Source organism: Rutidosis leptorrhynchoides, chromosome 2 (assembly GCF_046630445.1).
Source record: "Rutidosis leptorrhynchoides isolate AG116_Rl617_1_P2 chromosome 2, CSIRO_AGI_Rlap_v1, whole genome shotgun sequence".
NCBI lineage: Eukaryota > Viridiplantae > Streptophyta > Magnoliopsida > Asterales > Asteraceae > Rutidosis > Rutidosis leptorrhynchoides.
Genome location: NC_092334.1, coordinates 15,993,654 through 16,016,410, shown reverse-complemented (window position 1 = coordinate 16,016,410; position 22,757 = coordinate 15,993,654). Strand labels below are relative to the sequence as shown.

The following is a 22,757-nucleotide window of genomic DNA, read 5'->3' as shown; positions in this document are numbered from 1 at the left end:
TGAATAAGGTATTTGTACTAAAAAATTAACATGTTCTCTGTCCAATCTGAGCAGTTGAACTAAACAATCTCAACATCAAATCAAGTTGAACCCTCAAAATAGTTAAACCTTTTAGTCATACAGTGACTAATGATCTATTAGACGCCGAATTGGCAGATTTTAACTCATAAATGATGTAATTCAGTCCTTGATATTTTTTAAACACAAGTTCACTCTTGATGCTTCCTTAAAAATAGTTGTATACAATATCTGCAAGAAATGACTAATCCCCGAAAAAGCAAGTGGTACAAAAAGTTGTACATATTTAGAGATCATAGTAGGAGGGGATATATAATCATAAAGCACCTCTAGATCGGGAACCTCGGCCTAACCCTAGTCCTAGACCTACAGGAACCGAGTCCGTTTTAGGTTTACTCCGGTTCCCATGGCTGCAACCAGAAGAATGAACATGGGCATTACCTTGGGGGATCTTGTTTAAATCAACATGTCCATTTCCATTTGTTTGATGAGAATGAGCAGAAGCTGAAAGACCTCCATTTTGAATGTTTATAGCCAGACTCCTATTATTACTAGACATTGGCATCATGTTTATACCCTCTGATTGAGATGCTGCTGATTCTATAATCTCAATGTCCTCGTTGTAACCATTAATCATGAAATCTAAACAATTTTTCTTGCACCCATGATCAAATGGGTTTCTAAATCGCCCTCCAGCACCTCTTAGGTAAGTGTATCTCATCATATTTGCCATTTCATTTGTTGTGATGTTACGCCCAACCTGCACCAATAGAATATTTTTAACATTTTTATATGCCAATTAATTCAAATATGATAGGCAAGCAGAAGCAGAAATAGACTTAAAACTGAAAAGTTTGTCCAATGTATTCGTAGTGGCTAAAAGGAAATTGCAAAATGTTCCCCTTTTAGTTTTATTGTCCGTACACATCTATACGTAACTAAAAATATATCAACTTTTTCTAAGAAGTAAATAATTCTTGTTGATTTCGAAGTTACTCATGTAACATTTAAGATGAAACAACTTGACACATATAAGATAACCAGCTCATAATTGTACTACCAATAATTGATTAAAAGTAGCAAGAGTAAAAGATGAAAAAACATGCCTGAGAAATTTGCATAGCAGTTAAAGCTGCCACACCAATAAAGAGGAAAAAGTCTGAAACCAAAAATAATAGAACACCGATGTGTTGATTGCCAACGTGTTGCAACCACGCCCCAAGAGACGATGGGGCCAACGGATCCGTCACAATTCCTGCAAAAAGATTGTATACAGTTATTACGCGAGCCCATATGCGTATGATAAATAAGAAGAATATAAAGGTACTGTCATGTTCCAAAGAAAATCACATTTGACTTTTTAAGGGCAAATGAGTTTGAATTGTACTTGGTCTGATAGATAGATTAAAACAAGATCCTTTTTTCTTTTAGCAAATGGAGTATTAATGATGTATAGAGTATATACATACAACAAAAGAACCATAAGTGTGTATATTACTATATACATCATTAAGTATAATTTATACAGAATCAATAAATGAACCATACTTGTAAGAGAAACTGCTCCGGTTATCGCCATAGCAAGAACTTCCAGAACAAGAAACCACACAAAATCCCATTTGTTCTTCTGTAGATATAATTCGCACAAGAATTATTCACAGCTAAATCAATGGCAATAGTTGAATATAGAGCCAAAATGAAAAATGAAGGCAACAAGTATTGCGACAGATATGGTGTGTTCTTGCATCTTATTAATGTAATCAAACATTTGGTGGATGCGTGCAATCACATGTAGTAATGTACGATTAACATCATTTACTTGAATGTATAAAAATTTCATGCTCCTACCTACAATGATAATTCTGTACACATAAAAAAAAAAAGGAAAAAAAAGGTTATATAAAGACAAACCTTCCCAACACAATTAGATACCCAAGGGCAGTGATGGTCAAATTGTTCCACACAACGCTCACACGTAGAACAATGCTTTGCACGCAGAGGTCTGACAATCTATGATCAAAATTATAAAGATGACATTAAACAGAAGAATGGCGAAAGTCAACGTCGCAATTTAGGCCCATTATATCTTAACGGATAAAAAAAAGGAAACCATCCAATATGATTGAATAGTTGTGTAAAGTAAATTTTAGGGTTAAGTACACTAAAATATACAGTATTAAACTATGCGATGACTTCTATTATCCGTAGAATACTAAAACATTTATTTTGTGTGTAATAAACTGTAAATACAAATACAACTGAAAGTTTAGTGCATGCCATACATGTCAACACATAGTTTAATACATTTTGATGCACTTAACCCAAAATTTTAATCCTTAGAATCTCTTGAAAAGTTAATATATGTTTTGTAATCATACTTGACAGACTAGTTATTTATAAATTGTGTAACATATTGAACATCTAATTGTTCACTTTAACCTAACGCAACCCATTTCAGCATGTACCAAGACATTATCAGTTTTGGGCATACCTGCCCATTATACCACCTCTAACAAAAGGTAAGCAAAGACGCGATGAATCAGTGTAACGCAAATACACGTAATGAAAAAGAAAAAAAGGGGGTGATAATTACCACATTACCTTACAAGTTGCACAGAGTTGAGTCCAATTACCGGCTAGCAAAGCAGGGTCACGTATTTCAATTCTCAGTAAAGGCTCCTGCTCAATACACATTATATGTTCGCAATCAGATAAGTATGGTCCTTTTGTATATATACACAATCAAATACTCTTATAGAATACAAATGCAAGAAAGTGAATATTCCAAATAGGTATATAGTTAGTGACGAAGGTGATATACTACTTACATCATCTTTTGTATCTTTCGAATCATTCCGGTTGGCTTTAATGAAACCAGGATCTTTGCTACAAAAAAACAAAAAGGCCACTAAATGGTCATGTTTGAAGAATATTGAAGTTCTTGTCATGAAACCCAAGACAAGATGAAGACTTGAAATATATTTGGATGAAAGGGGCAGTAATGACATATATCAAATATCGTGTCAATATTTGTGTCAGTACAATGGTAAACCAGTATATAACACAGGAGTTGCTTACTAGAGGTGGCCATGAAAGTCCATTAACATATAAATGAGTAACTGTGTTTGATATCAAACGGGTCAAATTATTATATTTAGCTAAAAGGGAATTAGCAAAACAAGATGAATAATGCTTCAAATCTATTTTTTATGTGCACAAACTACTGATCAATTATGGTATAAAATTCTCCGGGGTACCGTCCCCTTTCTCCAAAAAAAAAAAAAAAAACTACTGATCAATTTAATTCCAGTATTTAGATTATTATTGTATAGTATTGTCTTCTAAAAGCATTAACTATATTAATAGACAGAAAAGTGTTTGCAGGTAAACCAAACCCAACCTGGGCCGTCTCAACCCATACTAAATATGACCCATTACCGCCCCATCTTGCCACCTAGCTAAAAGACGCACATAAACAATGATCTTGATAGTTACAACACACAATACCCAAGACATACCTGCTACACCGATAGAAAAATATCAACCCTGAACTTGCTAACACTACACCAACCCATGCAAAGAAAGCAGATCCAGCTGTTAACTTAGGCAAGTTTGAAGCTGCAGCAAAAAAAGAAATACTAGTGTATCTATTGAGAGGTCTCAATAATCACTTCACATTATTTCGTAGAAAAGTTAGAAAGATACCCATAATGACGGAACTGATATAGGTCAAAAGTAGCACAAATATTACACACATAAGTGCCGGTGCTAGTCCTAGTTTTGAGAGTCGGCCAAATATCCCCTCATGACGTTTCTCAAGTAACTTTCTAGCATTACCCTGCAGGATCAGATACCATTTATATTATTATGATTATTACTATTATTAATTATTATCGGCTCTAGTTATTGAGTCGACAGCAAGCGTCGATTTATTGGCGACTTGACTGACTCATAGAGCCTAAATTAAATTTCATGCAGGATTTAAAACCCATGGAAATTTGATTTTACCATTTTCATGGCGTCTCAATTTTATTTTTAATTTAATTTTATTTTACTTTTAAATTTTTTCCTACTTATTGGCCGGAGGTCCACTAGGAAGCAATCTCTCTATCCGTCGAATAGAGAGAGGGATGACTTTCTCTACTTTTGAGAGCGTTTCACTCTGGGTGGAGAAATGACTAGTTTTTATTCTCGAATAGGGGAAGGATTGTCTACATCTCACCTCCCCCATACACCACTTATCTATTATTATTATTATTATTATTATTATTATTATTATTATTATTATTATTATTATTATTATTAACATTATTATTGATTAATTATTTATTATTATTCTTATTAACTAATTAAAAAATAGACAGAAATGGAAAGAGGTTTGATTACTATCCAGTAACATTGATAGTATACGTAATAGAAAATAAAATAAGAAATCCTACCGCATAATAAACCTAAAATTTGCAGACTTTTGAATGATTGAAAGCATTATAGCGATATTTGATAATGTATTAAGAAAACTTAAGTAACAATACACCAAGATAAAAGTTGCAGATTGTCGAATGATTGAAAGTATTATATTATAATGGTAATTGAATGAGTTTTATATGATAGCTTTCTGGGAAGATATTCATCGCGGCTACAAATCTAAATAAAACCCTAGCAACGAAAAAAAAAAGATATTTACAAGTATCAAGGAATACCTACAAGAAAAAATGCAACTTGTCGATGATTCTTATCAGAAGCAAGCTGTGCTGGTGTAAGTCCAGTCTTATCAGTCACTATCAAATCATCTTTCTTTCCCGCTTGCACCAATACTGTGCATGCTTCTAAGTTCCCTCTTATAGCAGCCCAATGTAATGGTGTGCAACCTAAAATATTTTAGGAAGAATAATGATGGGTCAAAAGTATAAAAAACATCTGAACATGCCCTTCATAAGAAGCAGCAGAAATTTGTTACAGATACATTTATGAAATACAATACCCTCTTTGTCCTGACGCCCTCTATGTGCATCTAAAAAGAGAAGAAGACGAATACAGTCTGCAAAACCTTTATATGCAGCCCTACAAATCACAATAATGATCCATCACCATTTGCTTAAAGGCAAAAAAAATACAATACACAACGGAGATTTTTATAAATCAATCAGTAATAAAGAGGGCTGTTCATGTTCTATAAAGAATCTCATCTTAAAAGAATATAGAAGGTCATTGTTAGTTTCAAGATGTAATCGTACAGACCCCTGAACAAATTTGAGACTTAGCCCTACGACAGTTAAACTTTATTCAATGAGAAAGGGATTCAAGTACCAATGTAAGGGAGTTCTTCCTTCATTATCAGGGACATCTGGATCTGCATTCCATTTTGAGACAATGTGATAAAGAAAAGCTGTCTGGCCATATTGTGCAGCAACGTGAGTGGTCTGCAATACATTCGAATATGAGTATATGACAATTCATTATAAATCAACTACACGTATGTGATTTAAGCAAGAATGAGGATGAAGAAAATCCAATTTTCTCTAAAAAAAACCATAAAGGCTAGCACATAAGTAACGTCTCCAGTTTCCTAAGTATGGTTAACACTAGTGCCAACTTTGCTATGATATTTAAATAATTTGCATCTTTAAGTAGTCTTTTAATAGTCATCTATAAATGCTTCAGTTTGTGTGACCATGTTAGTGAGAACATTAAGCTTCATTTCCTATACAACTCAAAAATGGGTTATAATGAATTTAAATCCTGTAATGAAATTGAGATTGCTCGAATTAGGAAGCAAATTTTAGTGACTTTTAGATATTTCTACAATAGAAATGGATGTTGGACAAACAACCCTGTTTTGTATCAAATTAAAGTAAAAAGAGTGAACACCGAAGATAACTTGGCAAAAGAACATTGTGTAGTGTATATAATTTGATCAAGCTGATCTTTTTTTTTCTGCAACACAAAACAGAATGACAAAAGGAATGAATGAAAGCAGCATATTTGGAAGAACGTGATATTTGTTGGAAGAGCAGAAAATTTGTATAGCATTTTTAACCTAAATTATATAAAACAAGGTCTTCAATACATGTCATTATAAATCAATTGCACGTATGTGTTTCAAGCAAGGATGAGGATGACGAAAACCCAATATTTTCTAAAAAACTATACAGGCTAGCACATAACTTTCACACCATGATGTAACAAAAGCCTAACACTCTAGATAGTATGTCGGTCACATCACTTATCATTGTCATACTTTCTCTTAGGGTAAGTAACGTCTCCAGTTTCCTAAGTATGGTTAACTCTAGTGCCAACCTTGCTATAATATTTAAATAATTTGCATCTTAAAGTAGTCTTTCAACAGTCATCTATGAATGCTTCAGTTTGTGTGACCATGGTAGTGAAAACATTAAGCTTCATTTACTATACAACTCAAAATTGGGTTATAATAAACTTGAATCCTGTATGAAATTGAGATTGCTCGACTTAAGAGGCAAATTTTAGTGAGTTTTAGATTTTTCTACAATAGGAATGGAAGTTAGACAAACGACCCTGCTGTGTAGAACATTAAAGTAAAAAGAGTGAACACCGAAGATAACTTGGCAAAATAACTTCGTGTAGTGCATATAATTTGATCTAAGCTGATCTTTTTTTATGCAGCACAAAACAGAATGACAAAAGGAGTGAACGAAAGCAGTATTTTTGGAAGTACGTGATATTTGTTGGAAGCAGCTAAAAATTTGTATAGAATTTTCAACCTAAATCATATAAACAATGTCTTCAATACATGTCATTTGTTCCCCACATACAAATATTAGATGAAAGCCTGTACAAATGAAATTATACTCACCTGATACCCATATATATCAGCTGCATTAACCCGAACACCTTCCTCAAGCAAACGATCTGCAACCTGCAAAGCTCCCCTAACAGCACTCCAGTGCAATGCTGTTTGCCCAGTAAGATCCACTGCATTAACATCAGCACCACGCTGCAATTTCACCATAACTTAGCAGCTACCAAATAACCCTACCCATACTAAAAGCAGGTCATAACTTCATATCAACAACCGTCCAAGAACATCGTCCTAATTCGAATAAAGTGTCCTCCCCCACAGGCCCACACCATCCAATATACATTAGACTACACATCGTCCATATAGCTTCATGCTATGTATACAATTATACAAATATCTATAACATATATACATATACATACACACAGAAATATAAAGTGAAAACCTCAAGGATATATTAAGCAGCGGCGACAGAATAGTTATTCACATAAGTAATCACTTAATTCATATCATTCAAATCTTTTATGTAACTAAAATACAAGCTCTATCAAGTACAGCTAAACTACAGATCAGCTGATCATCATTGTACGTATTGTAAAAGCTATAACAAATATACATACATACACTGATACACATACACAAATATAGAAATAGAGTGATGACCTCAAGGATATATTGAGCAGCCGCTACACGGTTGTTAAGTGCCGCCCACTGTAAAGCGTGGTAGCCGTTATCATCAGGTTTATTAACCGAACAACCTTCAACCTCAACCAAATTCCTAAGTTTCTCTAAATCACCATACGCAGAAGCAGTATATATATCATTTTTCATACTTTCTTCCGGCATTCCGCCAGTGATTTCTCCGTTACCGGGTCCGGCGCCGGAAACAGATTGATCTGTGATTTCTTCGACCTCGATCTCCGATGACATAGTAATAAAAAAAATTGATCTATATATGTATACGTATTAATTCAGGAATGATGTGAAATTGTGAAATGAGATGTGAGATTGAAGAGGATGGTGATGATTGATTGAGTTAGGGTTTTTACGTGAACGGTGTTGACTCGGAAATGATACGAGCGACGGCTTTGTATGTATGAATTTAAGGAAAACAACAACAGAAAACGTCCGAATCATATCAAACGCTACATCCAGGTTTATATAAATTTTGTCAAAAATTTTATTGTTATATTATAATTATATTATTATATATTATATTTTATATTATATAATTATAATCTAAATCTAATATAATACTACTACTAATAAGAAAAAATACTAGTTTTAACGAGGTACACGTAAATGTACATTTGTGCGAACGAGTAGTTATGTGATTTCAAAGATATATAAAACACTACATGGACAAAATCAAAAACGCGTTATATAACATCAAAAATGTGTTTTATAAAATCGTAGATACATTTTAAAAGGTGAATCTGATGAAGCAATATATATATTGGATCTCACGGGTTCGGTCTACGCCTGATAACCAAAGAGAATGATTTAAAGGTCATTTGAGTTTAACACTCTGATCTGTAATACCGTGAATAACCCCATTGTAAGATGAAGATCTCGACATAGGTGGTTAAACATTGACTCACCATCGTCAGGATAGCAGCTATCGATGGCTTGAGGGAGGTATTAGGGTTAGTGTATTAGACATAACATAATATTTTATCATGTAATTCATTAGATAAAGATTAAGACATGAAGATGTAAGGCTTACTTGAATGGAAAGATGAAGCCATAAGAACACAACTAGGATGTTTGATCTTCTACTTGATCCTCTCCTTTAGTGATGGACTTAGAGTAATTGTAATGTGGTGTTGTGTGTGCATAGATATGAAGAATGAGCCTCTATTTATAGGAGAGGTCAAGGAGGGATCAACTCCAAATATTAAAGAGTATGCAACTTAATATCTCCCATCAAGATTAGTTAAGTGCATTCATTATGGTATTTAAGTATGATCATAAAAGACAACATGTTAAGAGTCTTGATATCTCACCATATCAATAAGATGGTGACTTGTTATTAATAATGATATCTTGTGATCTCACCATATCAATAAGTTGGTGACTTATTATTAATAGGTTATGACACATTAATGTAGGAATAATAAATAAGTCTAACATTCTCCCACTTGGCCGTATACATATTAATGTTTTTTATAAATTTGGCCAATTAATTGATATAATAATTAATGGTCATCAGGTAGAATTACTAACGCAAATCAATATAGTCACATGTATCATTTTTCGATACATGACCCCTATCAATTATACAGTTAGTCATTCACACAATTCATAATTCTCATAATCCATAATGAATTCGAATGGTGACTAGAACATAAGTGGTAACCAATATAAACCATTCATAATAATGATCCATTAATAATAGTTTGTTAATAATATCTCATAATATGCACAGAATAGAGAATAACAAACTTCAACATGATGTGGATAAAACATAATAGAAAAGAACCTAATCCTTAAATAAGGTTATTACATAATCTCATGCCGGCAACATGCTCTAGAAAGAGCTTGGGAGGTAAACCTTTTGTAAGTGGATCAGCCAACATGTCATTAGTGCGTACGTACTCAATGGCAATGCTCTTTTCTTCAACTCTTTCTCGAACGTACAAGTACTTAGTGTCGAGATACAAACCAGCTCCACTAGAACTAGTGCTATTTGAGAAACTAACAGCAGCACTATTGTCACAGTATAGTCTAATGGGTCGTGATATGGAGTCAACCACCTTAAGTCTGAAAATTAAGTTCTTGAGCAAAATAGCATGACTAGTAGTGTGATAGCATGCAACATACTCAGGCATCATGGTAGAAGTGGTGGTTAATTCTTGCTTATGACTCTTCCATGAAATAGGACCCCCTGAAAGCATAAAAATGTACCCTGAAGTGGATTTCTTATCGTCCTTACATTTGGCAAAATCGGAGTCCGAGTAACCCATAACTTCAAGGTTATCCATTCTTCGATAAGTCAACATTAAATCATTAGTTCCTTGAAGATATCGCAAAACCTTTTTGGCTGCTTTCCAATGATCCATTCCTGGATTGGATTGATAACGTCCAAGCATGCCCGTTATGTAAGCGATATCAGGACGCGTACAAACTTGAGCGTAAACAAGACTTCCAACAACCGAAGCATACGGTATAAGTCTCATCTCTTCACGTTCCAACTCATTTTTAAGACATTGAAATGAGCCAAAACGATCACCCTTAACAACAGGGGCAACTGATGGTGAGCAATTATGCATTTTGTATTTCTTAAGGACTTTTTCAATATATGCCCTTTGTGATGCCACGAGACCTATCTCGGTGGATTTCAATGCCAATTACGTAAGAGGCTTCTTTGAGATCCTTCATATCAAAATTGCTTGAAAGGAATCTTTTAATCTCATACAACATATCTTTATCATTACATGCCAAAAGAATATCATCAACGTATAATACTAGGATAGCAAATTTGCTCCCACTGATCTTAAGGTATATACATTGATCCACTGCATTTTTCTTGAACTGAAACTTATCAATAACTTCATGACATTTCAGATACCATTGTCGAGAAGCTTGCTTTAACCCATATATGGATTTTTTTCAACTTACAAACCATGTGTTTTTTGCCTTTAACCTTAAATCCTTCGGGTTGTGTCATATAGACATCTTCATGCAAGTTACCATTTAGGAATGCAGTTTTAACATCCATTTGATGCAATTCCAAATCATAATGAACTACTAAAGCCATAACGATCCTTAATGATTCTTTTCTCGAAACTGGAGAAAAAGTTTTATTATAATCTATTCCTTCCTTTTGAGTGTAGCCTTTAGCAACCAGTCGTGCTTTATATCGTTCAATGTTGCCTTTTTGGTCTAGTTTTATTTTATAGACCCACTTACACCCAATAGGTTTTGCACCATTAGGTAATTCTGTAAGTTCCCAGACATCATTTATTTCCATCGACTTCAACTCGTCATGCATGGCCTCAAGCCATTGAGTTGATTGATTGCTCGCAATGGCTTCTTTATAGGAAGTAGGATCTTCAACTTTGCTTAAGTCATAGTCAATTTCATTTAGGAAGACTACGAAATCATCATAGTTGACAGATCTCTAGCTCTCGTAGATCTTCGTAATGGTTGTTGAGTATCGGGTTCACGATTTTCTTCATCATCATGTGTTTGTTCATTGATGATGGGAATGTCATGTGGTAACTCATTATGTTGTGATTCATTAACAACATGGACACTATCCTCATTTTGAGCTAATGTTGGTGTGGTTATCATGTTCAGTGGTAATGGAATATCAGACTTATGAGTGTTTACACTCTCTTCAAGTTCAATATTTCTTCCCACACTCCCACTATTTTCACCATTCTCAATGAACTCAACATTTCTTGATTCGACAATTCTTGTAGTATGATTAGGGCAATAAAACCGATAACCTTTACTACGTTCAGGATATCCGATAAAATAACAACTAATGGTTTTGGAGTCGAGTTTCTTTATTTGAGGATTGAAAATTTTAACCTCGGCTGGACAACCCCATACCCTAAGATAGTTCAAGTTAGGTGTCCTTCCTGTCCAAAGTTCAAACGGTGTTTTAGGGACAGACTTGGATGGCACTCTATTTAGGATATGAGTGGATGTTTTTAATGCCTCACTCCATAAGTACTTTGGGAGACGTGAATTACAAATCATACTTCGAACCATATCCATAAGAGTTCAGTTACGTCTTTCGGCAACACCATTTTGTTGCGGTGTTCCCGGCATAGTAAATTGATTTATAATTCCATGTTCACGACAAAATAAGGCAAATGGACCGGGACTTTGTCCAACATCAGAGTGTTTACCATAATACTCTCCACCCCTATCCGATCTCACAATCTTAATCTTGCATTTAAGTTGATTTTCAACTTCAACCTTATAGATTTTGAAAACATCAAGAGATTCAGATTTTTCCTTAATCAAGTAAACATAAGTATAACGAGAATAGTCATCAATGAAAGTGATAAAATACTTATGTCCTCCTATATCAGTGATGAAAGGTCCACAAATGTCAGTATGAATAATTTCAAGAAGTTCTTTACTTCTTGTGGACCCTTTCTTATTTGTTTTCACAAATTTTCTCTTAACACATTCAATACATTGGCTATAATCGGAAAAATCTAGAGTAGGAAGAATTCCTTCTTTAGTTAGACGTTGCATTCTGTCTTTCGATATGTGACCTAAACGTTTATGCCACAATCTTGAGGAATTTTCATTTTCTAGTTTTTTCCTTTTTCCATTAGTGGTTACATTTACGTCCATGGTCAATAGGGATTCCGCAAAGTTGTTATCTAAATGAAGCTTATAGAGGTCATTTTCTAATGAACCAGTACCGACAACATGAGAATCAAAATACACTTCCAAACAATTATGCCCAAACTTAAAATCATAACCAAAACGATCAAGTTTAGAAACAGAAATAAGGTTCCGAGCCATTAATGGAACATAAAGTGTATTATTTAAGTACAAATTAAAACCGCCCTCTAAAACGAATAAGAGAGTCCCAATAGCTTCAACATGTAACTCATCTCCATTACCGACCTTAATGATTCTTTCCCCCTTTTGTAGCTGCTTCTTTGAAAGGAATTCCTGCAATGAGTTGAAACAACCCAACCCGTATTCCATACGATAAATTTTTTTTTATAATACACATTTACGCGCCAATTAAATATGTAAACCATTCCACAAGTTCCATTTAAAATGTACCACAATTTAAATGTTTACAAGGCACGAAGGCCATTAATTAAGTTTAATACAAGTTCGACCCACTACAAATGATAGTTTATAATCCAAACGACACTTCGAGCATGGTTTGGGACTAAACTACCCAAAACGTTAGGCCAACTTCCAAAAGCTCCAACGAAACATCATCAAAGGACACCTAGTGCCCAACAACCCCTTTTTCCCTATCCGCACCTGCATCTAAAAAGATAAACAACGAGGGGGGTAAGCTAACGCTTAGTGAATGCAACAATTATACATGTTCATATATAACCTACTTACTTGCAATCACTTACCATACCGCATACAAGCTAGCAATTCGATAACTATGCAAACATTATGCATAAACTACTACCCACAATTCATAAGAAGCTAGCAACAATAATAGCATGTAGTTCACAATTCAATTATACTAGATACGAATTCACACAACCATGGTTAACCAATCGTACAAGGGAATGGTACTCGTAAAAGACCGTCGGAGTTCATAACATCCATTAGTGTTACTTAAACACCGCGTAATCACTAATCCCCCGGGTGATGTCTTGAACACCGCGACTAACTCACCCCCATGACAATGTGGCGTCTTAAACACCGCGACGATTCCACATGTCAATCAAAACAATGAGTAGTGTCTTGAACACCGCGACAATACTACTCGTTACGTAGAATGTGGTGTCTTGAACACCGCGACAATGCCACATTCATACAACACAAATAAATACATTATATAAGTACACGCATAATTATTCCACTCACCTTGACACAAGGATGATGATTATGCGCTTCCGAACTTCAAAGCAATGTACCTAATACATTAAGTACACTTTCAATACACAAACTAGTGGAACTAGCCATATTACTTACACTTGAGCATTTAATGACCCATTTTGCATTAAATGGCTCAACTACACCAAAACCGTCCATAAATGGCCAAGACACATATTAAATCACTAAAGCTAGTGATTTAAAGTCTACAAACATTAACTAACGCAAACTTAGGGTAATTCATACCCATTTCGCCCAAACTAGGTCAACATTACTCTTTTGACCCACTTTAATACTTAAACTTACAATTTTAGTCAAACATGACCCATTTACAATTCTTCCTTCAATTACAAGTGCATTAGTGACTAAAGACACCATTTAATACTTACAGCCCCAAATCATAAGACCAAACACTAGATTATGGCTATTTAGGGTTTCCTTTTATCACATAACCCAAAATCCACCCATATTACCCCCAAATGGGTCTTACAAGTTCCAAATGAACCAAACCCTAGCATAAACTAATTAAAACTCAAAACATGGAGTTAGGACTTACCAACACTATCCTCTTGTAGCTAAGAACAAGGAGAACAACTTTAATTCTTGCTCCAAGGTTTGATTCACAAATCTTCACCTTCAAATCCCAAGATTAATCTAAGTGGGTTTTGTGTTTTGGGAGAGAAATTGGAAAGAAAAGAGAAAAGGAAAATGAAATAAATGGATAAGTGGCTGTGATTTAATGCTCCAATCTGATCTACGTGCAAAAAGACCAAATTACCCCTAAAACTCTTTTAAATTGAGTAGAAATCGGAGTCAGAACAGCAGAGATGTCGCGGCGCGACGTATCGAAAGGAAAAACGACCCCTTTTGATGTAAATTTCAAAAGTGCATAAGTGTTAAGGACTTCCACCATCGGTCGATCGTCAGAGACTATCGGCCGATCGTCACTACTCCATCGGCCGTTGGACTACACCATCGGTCGATCGTTAAATTTTCAACCGTTCGTCGAAGGACTTCCACCATCGGTCGATCGTCTAGTCCGTCGACCGATCGTCTCACTCCATCGGTCGATGGTCAGAGACCATCGGCCGAGGGTAGTTCATCTGCAGAAGCTGAAGCCAAAGTGACGGGTTTCACCCAAATTCATCCAATTCTTGCTCTAGAGCTCGATTTTTACCTCAAAACTGATCAAATCTAAGACACTATACATCAAGAAACATAAACCCACAAGATTTGGACTCAACCAACATCAAATTCAACTCTTTTGACCCAAATTACCCACTTTGTAAAAACTATCACAAAACCCAATTTTCTTGAAGATTAAATCATGAAAACTTGTGATTCTTACCTTGATAGAATCAGTAGATCATAAGAAACACGAAAATGTAAATGATTTGAGCTCAAGAACAAAGATTAGAAATTAGGGTTTGGTAGGATGGAGAGGTGAGTGAACGGGTGGGTTTGGGGAATTTTCTAGAAAATGGAAGAATAACCCTCCCACCAAACACTTATGAGTCTTAAAACTCATACATCACAACACACGGGTATTTATCAGTTATCTGATATCTTTCGTACATCATTTGGCAACCCAAACGAAGTCCAAATTCAACAAACGAACCTGTTCTGTGACCCTTGTCACAAACTGGTCTCAACTAAATAACCAAATAATTATAAACATATAATTATTAAAATCACTAATTACACCATACCCTAAGGGTACAATGGTCATTTCATCTAGGCCCAAAACGCGGGTGTTACAATAACTACACATATATCTATACATTTACGCAAAAGCTAACGAGTTACAAGCGTACCAATGATTAAGTGTGTACCTTTAGACGTGTACGAGAAAACGGGATGTTACAACTCTCCCCCACTTAAATCGGAGCGCGTCCTCGCGATCCAAGCCGCATGACAAGAAGGAAGATAAACCAACACAAACTCTTCGTGCTCCCAAGTAAACTCGGAACCCTTACTCCGACGCCATTGAACTTTAAAAGTCCTAACCTCTTTATGTCTCAACCTTTTGACCTTCTCATCAAGTATGGCAATCTGTTCCTCAATATATTCTAACTTATTGTTTAGCTCAATCTCGTCTAATGGCACCCAAGATGAATCATCCGCAAGACACTTACGGAGATGGGAAACATGAAATGTATTATGGATCCCCACAAGCTCTTCGGGTAATTCCAAACGATACGCAACTTCACCGACACGAGCTAAAACCTTAAATGGTCCAATAAACCGAGGAGCTAACTTTCCTCGTTTCCGGAATCGAATAATACCTTTCCATGGCGAAACCTTAAGCATCACCATGTCACCTTCTTGAAATTCGATCGTTCGTCTACGTTTGTCGGCATACGACTTTTGCCTATCTTGAGCCTTCTTCAAATGCTCTCGAATCATATCAATCTTACTATTCGTCTCTAAAACCAAATCGGTACTCCCGATTTCCTTTTGTCCCACTTCACCCCAACAAATCGGGGTTCGATATCTACGCCCATAAAGCATCTCATATGGCGGCATCCCGATACTAGTATGATAACTATTATTGTACGAGAATTCCACCAAAGGCAAATGCTCGTCCCAACTACCACCAAAATCGATAATACATGCCCGCAACATATCCTCTAACGTTTGATTCGTACGTTCAGTTTGACCGTCCGTTTGAGGATGATACGCCGTGCTCAATTTCAATTGTGTACCCATATCCTCATGAAACTTTTCCCAAAATCGAGATGTAAAACGAGTATCTCGATCCGAAACAATCGATATAGGAACACCGTGTCGAGAGATGACTTCCTTGATAAACAACTTAGCCAAGGTCTCCGACGATATCGCTTCCTTAATGGGAAGAAACAAAGCACTCTTCGTCAGTCGATCAACTATAACCCAAATTGAATCAAACTGGGTTCTCGCCGTTTTAGGTAACTTTGTGATGAAATCCATGGTAATGTGCTCCCATTTCCATTTTGGGATTTCTAACGGTTGTAACTTACCATACGGCTTTTGGTGCTCTGCTTTAACTTGCAAACACGTGACGCATTGCTCAACATACTTCACAACATCACGTTTCATGCCCGGCCACCAATAATCTTTCCTTAAATCAAGATACATTTTCGTTGCTCCCGGATGAATGAAATACTTTGACTTATGTGCTTCATCAAGTAGCACTTGTCGATAATCACCCATCTTAGGCACCCACACTCTTCCTTGAAAGGACAACAAACCCCGCGAGCCTATAGTAATGAACTCCGATTGTCCCACAATTCGCTCCGCATGCTTGTTGTGAACGTAAGCCTCTATTTGAATCACGCCGAGTTTTTCAAGAAAATCGTTAGTAATAATCATACGTAACAATCCCAATCGTAACGCCGGGTGATGACTCTTTCAACTTAACGCATCCGCGACCACATTCGCCTTGCCCGGATGATAAAGTATCTCACAATCATAGTCTTTTACCACATCCATCCACCTACGTTGACGATAATTCAAATCTCGTTGATTAAAGAGATGTTTCAAACTCTTATGATCCGAATAAATCGTACACTTGACACCATTCAAGTAGTGGCACCAAATTTTCAACGCATGTACCACCGCCGCCAATTCAAGATCATGAGTCGGGTATTTATTTTCGTGTTCCTTTAATTGTCGAGAGGCGTAAGCGATGACTTTACCCCTTTGCATTAGAACACACCCGAGCCCATTTAAAGAAGCATCACAATAAACCGTCATGTCTTCTACCCCTTCCGGCAACACTAACACCGGAGCTTGACACAACTTCTCTTTTAACAATTGAAAAGCAATTTCTTGCTCATTTTCCCAATTGAACCTTACGTTCTTCCTTGTCAACTTCGTCAAAGAAGAAGAAATCTTAGAAAAGTCTTGGATGAACCGACGATAATAACCGGCCAATCCGAGAAAACTTCGGATTTCTGTAGGCGTAGTCGGTCGTCCCCAACTCTTCCCCGGGTCTACTTGAATGCCGTCTTTATTCACAATGTGACCAAGGAATTGAACCTCCCTTAGCCAAAATTCACATTTGGAGAACTTAGCATACAACTTCTCCTTTCGTAACGTCTTCAATACTTCACGCAAATGACGTTCATGCTCGTTCATACTTTTCGAGTAGACTAGTATGTCGTCAATGAACACAATCACCGACTTGTCCAACATAGGTTGGCACACTCGGTTCATAAGATCCATGAATGCCTCCGGTGCATTCGTAAGACCAAAAGGCATAACTACAAACTCAAAATGCCCATAACGCGTTCGAAAAGCCATTTTCTCAATATCTTCCTCACGGACCCGCATTTGGTGATAGCCGGACCGTAGGTCAATCTTTGAGAAATACGTCGCACCTTGGAGTTGGTCAAACAAATCGTTAATCCTAGGCAATAGATAACGATTTTTGATCGTCACTTTATTCATCTCCCTATAGTCGATGCACATCCGCATACTACCATCCTTCTTTTTCACGAATAAAACCGGAGCGCCCCACGGCGAAGCACTCGGTCGAATAAAACCCTTCTCAAGCAACTCTTGGGTTTGATTTAACAACTCTTGAATTTCCGTTGGTGCTAAACGATAAGGAGTTTTAGCAATGGGAGTAGCTCCCGGAACCAACTCAATACGAAATTCAACTTGTCATTCCGCTGGAACACCCAGTAACTCATCCGGAAAAACATCTTCAAATTCGTTAACCACCGGAATTTCACGAATGGGTGGTAGCTCATCACGAGTATCAACTACATGGGCAAGAAAAGCCATGCCACCACTAACAAGGAAACGACGTGCCCGTGCAAAAGTGCATATCGGCACAAGTCTTCCTCGCTTATCACCATGAATAATTAACTCTCCCCCACTTGGGGTCTTCACACGAATGAATTTATCATGGCATGCAATATCGGCTCTATAACGATCGAGCCAATCCATACCAACAATAATATCAAAATCACCCAAAGTCATCGGAATGAGATCGATTTCAAAAGTTTCGGTACCAAACACAACATTACAATTTTTACAAACATCAACCCCTAGCACCGTGTTACCATCCGCTATTTCGACTTCTACCGGATGATTTAACTTAGCTAGCGGTTTATTCAACTTAGGCACAAATCTTGGAGACATAAATGACAAGTTAGCACCACTATCAAAAAGTATACGTACCGGACTAGAGTTAACCATGAAAGTACCTGAGACGACTTCATTTGATTGTTTGGCTTCTTCATTCGTCATCAAGTAGTTGCGACCCCTAGCCGTACCTGCCGCTTTCTCCAATTTCTTAACATGATCATTGTTCAAATTGGGACATTCCGGCCTCTTATGCCCTTCTTTACCACAATTATAACAAGTGAGTTTGGTTGTAGAAGGAGGGTTGGTGCAATCACGGGCCATATGTCCCTTTCGTCCACAATTGTGGCAAGAATAACGGAACTCTCCGGGAACACTTTTCTTCACACTACCAACACTCTCGGTTGCACCCTTACTCTTCTTGTTCGAATGACTTGTAGCTTCGAACTTCCTCTTGCCAAAAGTAAAGTCACTCTTTCTTAACACGAGCGCCTCAAAACCTTTGGCCATATTAAACAACTCATCGAAACTCTTCACCACGTTCACACTTATCTTTTCTTGATAACTATCATTCAAGATTCGATAGAAATCTTCTTTCAACATTTTATCATTCCCGACATACTCCGGGAAAAATTGGGTCTTGGACAAAAACACGGATTTGAGAGTGTTCAAATCCATCGACCCTTGCCTCAAGGAACGTAACTCGTCCTTAAGCCTAGTAAGATCAGTCGGAGTTCGGTATTCGTCGAAAAACTCTTTCTAGAATTCATCCCAAGTGAATTTCATGCATTGTTCTTCGCCATAAAGTTGGATCTTCGCATCCCACCACAATTTAGCATCGCCCCTCAACATACTACACCCGTACCTTGTCTTCTTATCGAGAGGACATTCACAAGTACGGAAAGCCCCCTCCATATCGGAGATCCATCGGGCACTCTTAAGAGGATCCCTTTCACCTTCAAAGGTGGGAGGTTGAGAATCCTTGAAGTTCTTATAGAAAAAGTCCCGTCTTCCCACATTATCTTCGTGAAGAACGGCCTTAACTTGATCCTTTACTACATTGACTAGTTGCTCATCAATCGTATCAAGAAACAGTTTCTTAACGTCTTCGAGAAACTCCACTTTTTGACGTTTAAAGATGGCCTCTACCTTGGCCATGAACTCGGGGTCCTCGCTCGTGCCCCCATTATCGGTGTCGTGTCCATTTCTCATCTTCATTCTATAAAAGGAGAGAGGTTAAACAACGAATGAAAAGACATGACACGCACATATACACATATTCATCATACCGCTCCACCTTGCTCAACAATCGTCGTACATCACTCATTTGACACGATTTGCACCCGTAACAATGGTAGCTAGTCATTGCTACGCGAGCATCTCGCATTAACTTGCTAGTACAACGTCTATCTCGCTTGATGGAGTTCAAATACATCACAAAACAATTAGCGCAATGTTAGTTCACATAAACCTATGCACTAACAATTCCCCGGTCTGACCCGAAGTCCTACAAGTCCTGAAATAAGCGCATACACAATAAAGTCTAAGTCTAGGCACCTATCTCAAGTCGCCTAAATCCCTTAGACCATGCTCTGATACCACTTGAAACAACCCAACCCGTATTCCATACGATAAATTTTTTTTTATAATACACATTTACGCGCCAATTAAATATGTAAACCATTCCACAAGTTCCATTTAAAACGTACCACAATTTAAATGTTTACAAGGCACGAAGGCCATTAATTAAGTTTAATACAAGTTCGACCCACTAAAAATGATAGTTTATAATCCAAACGACACTTCGAGCATGGTTTGGGACTAAACTACCCAAAACGTTAGGCCAACTTCCAAAAGCTCCAACGAAACATCATCAAAGGACACCTAGTGCCCAACAACCCCTTTTTCCCTATCCGCACCTGCATCTAAAAAGATAAACAACGAGGGGGGTAAGCTAACGCTTAGTGAATGCAAAAATTATACATGTTCATATATAACCTACTTACTTGCAATCACTTACCATACCGCATACAAGCTAGCAATTCGATAACTATGCAAACATTATGCATAAACTACTACCCACAATTCACAAGAAGCTAGCAACAACAATAGCATGTAGTTCACAATTCAATTATGCTATATACAAATTCACACAACCATGGTTAACCAATCGTACAAGGGAACGGTACTCGTAAAAGACCGTCGGAGTTCATAACATCCATTAGTGTTACTTAAACACCGCGTAATCACTAATCCCCCGGGTGATGTCTTGAACACCGCGACTAACTCACCCCCATGACAATGTGGCGTCTTGAACACCGCGACGATTCCACATGTCAATCCAAACAATGAGTAGTGTCTTGACCACCGCGACAATACTACTCGTTACGTAGAATGTGGTGTCTTGAACACCGCGACAATGCCACATTCATACAACACAAATAAATACATTATATACGTACACGCATAATTATTCCACTCACCTTGACACAAGGATGATGATTATGCGCTTCCGAACTTCAAAGCAATGTATCTAATACATTAAGTACACTTTCAATACACAAACTAGTGGAACTAGCCATATTACTTACACTTGAGCATTTAATGACCCATTTTGCATTAAATGACTCAACTACACCAAAACCGCCCATAAATGGCCAAGACACATATTAAATCACTAAAGCTAGTGATTTAAAGTCTACAAACATTAACTAACGCAAACTTAGGGTAATTCATACCCATTTCGCCCAAACTAGGTCAACATTACTCTTTTGACCCACTTTAATACTTAAACTTACAATTTTAGTCAAACATGACCCATTTACAATTCTTCCTTCAATTACAAGTGCATTAGTGACTAAAGACACCATTTAACACTTACAACCCCAAATCATAAGACCAAACCCTAGATTATGGCTATTTAGGGTTTCCTTTTATCATATAACCCAAAATCCACCCATATTACCCCCAAATGGGTCTTACAAGTTCCAAATGAACCAAACCCTAGCATAAACTAATTAAAACTCAAAACATGGAGTTAGGACTTACCAACACTATCCTCTTGTAGCTAAGAACAAGGAGAACAACTTTAATTCTTACTCCAAGGTTTGATTCACAAATCTTAACCTTCAAATCCCAAGATTAATCTAAGTTGGTTTTGTGTTTTGGGAGAGAAATTGGAAAGAAAAGAGAAAAGGAAAATGAAATAAATGGATAAGTGGCTGTGATTTAATGCTCCAATCTGATCTACAAGCAAAAAGACCAAATTACCCCTAAAACCCTTTTAAATTGAGTAGAAATCGGAGTCAGAACAGCAGAGATGCCGCGGCGCGGCCTGTTTGTCGCGGCGCGACGTATCGAAGGAAAAACTACCCCTTTTAACCCCCTTTCTGATCTGGAATTGCTTTATATGCCGCGGCGCGGACCCCTTTGTCGCAGCGCGACTTAAGGCTGCATCTGAACAGCTCGATCACCTTAAACAATTTTCGATGTTATTTAATTTGTACATTCCAAAACCACTTCCTATATTCACCTAGCCTTCAACAATAGTCTCACAAGACTTAAAGCTAACAAAACCCATGTATAACTTGTATAAGCACACATTATCTAGTATATATCTCTATATAACTACACATATATCTATACATTTACGCAAAATCTAACGAGTTACAAACGTACCAATGATTAAGTGTGTACCTTTAGACGTGTACGGGAAAACGGGATGTTACATGAGTTAGTAACATGAACCATAGCACCACTATCAGCCCACCAAGTATTAGAGGGAACATTAATTGAAAAACATTCATGGTAAGTAATATAGGATATATACGGACCTTTCTTATCTAACCATTCACGAAACTTTGGGCATTCTCTTTGAATGTGTCCATGTTTCTTACAAAACTTACATTTTGGACCAATTTCATTGCCCTTACTTGCACTAGCCTTTAATGAACTTTCTTTTGTGGAACTTTCTTTCTCCCATTTTGAACCTTTGTTACTTTTGAAAATTTTCTTACGAGTAGTCTTAGCGGTGGTGAGGTGAGCAACATCGGGTCTTTCAATTTTCAACCTTTTCTCTTCCTGGACACACATGGCAATAAACTCGCTCATTTTCCATTTCTCCTTTTGAGTGTTATAGTTGATCTTAAAAGGACCAAACTGTAACATCCTGTTACCGGGCCTAGCTGAAATGACCCTTTTGACCTTGGGTGTGTTTGTATGTTAATATAATAATTATATATTTATAATTATTTAGTTGTTTAGTTGAGACCAGTTTGTGACAAGGGTCATAGAACAGGTTCGTTTGTTTAATTTGGACTCCGTTGGGGTAGTCAAATTAAGT

The 22,757-nt window shown here is 36.9% G+C and overlaps 2 protein-coding genes across 2 annotated transcripts; both read right to left on the bottom strand.

The window, feature by feature from the left end:
* Positions 1-16: 16 nt before the first annotated feature.
* On the bottom strand, positions 17-7,912 carry LOC139890587 (protein S-acyltransferase 24-like). The gene is made up of 13 exons (XM_071873474.1): positions 7,460-7,912; positions 6,851-6,991; positions 5,326-5,438; positions 5,000-5,079; positions 4,723-4,886; positions 3,724-3,856; positions 3,537-3,636; positions 2,847-2,904; positions 2,620-2,697; positions 1,930-2,028; positions 1,567-1,645; positions 1,125-1,273; positions 17-778 (listed from the first exon to the last, which is right to left on the bottom strand). Exons 1-13 carry the CDS (start codon positions 7,724-7,726, stop codon positions 335-337), a joined length of 1,905 nt encoding a protein of 634 aa, XP_071729575.1. The 5' UTR covers positions 7,727-7,912; the 3' UTR covers positions 17-334.
* A 1,373-nt stretch (positions 7,913-9,285) lies between these two features.
* LOC139887633 (secreted RxLR effector protein 161-like) lies at positions 9,286-10,068 on the bottom strand. The gene has a single exon (XM_071870706.1). The coding sequence runs from the start codon at positions 10,066-10,068 to the stop codon at positions 9,286-9,288; it is 783 nt and encodes a 260-aa protein (XP_071726807.1).
* Between the last annotated feature and the right edge of the window lie 12,689 nt (positions 10,069-22,757).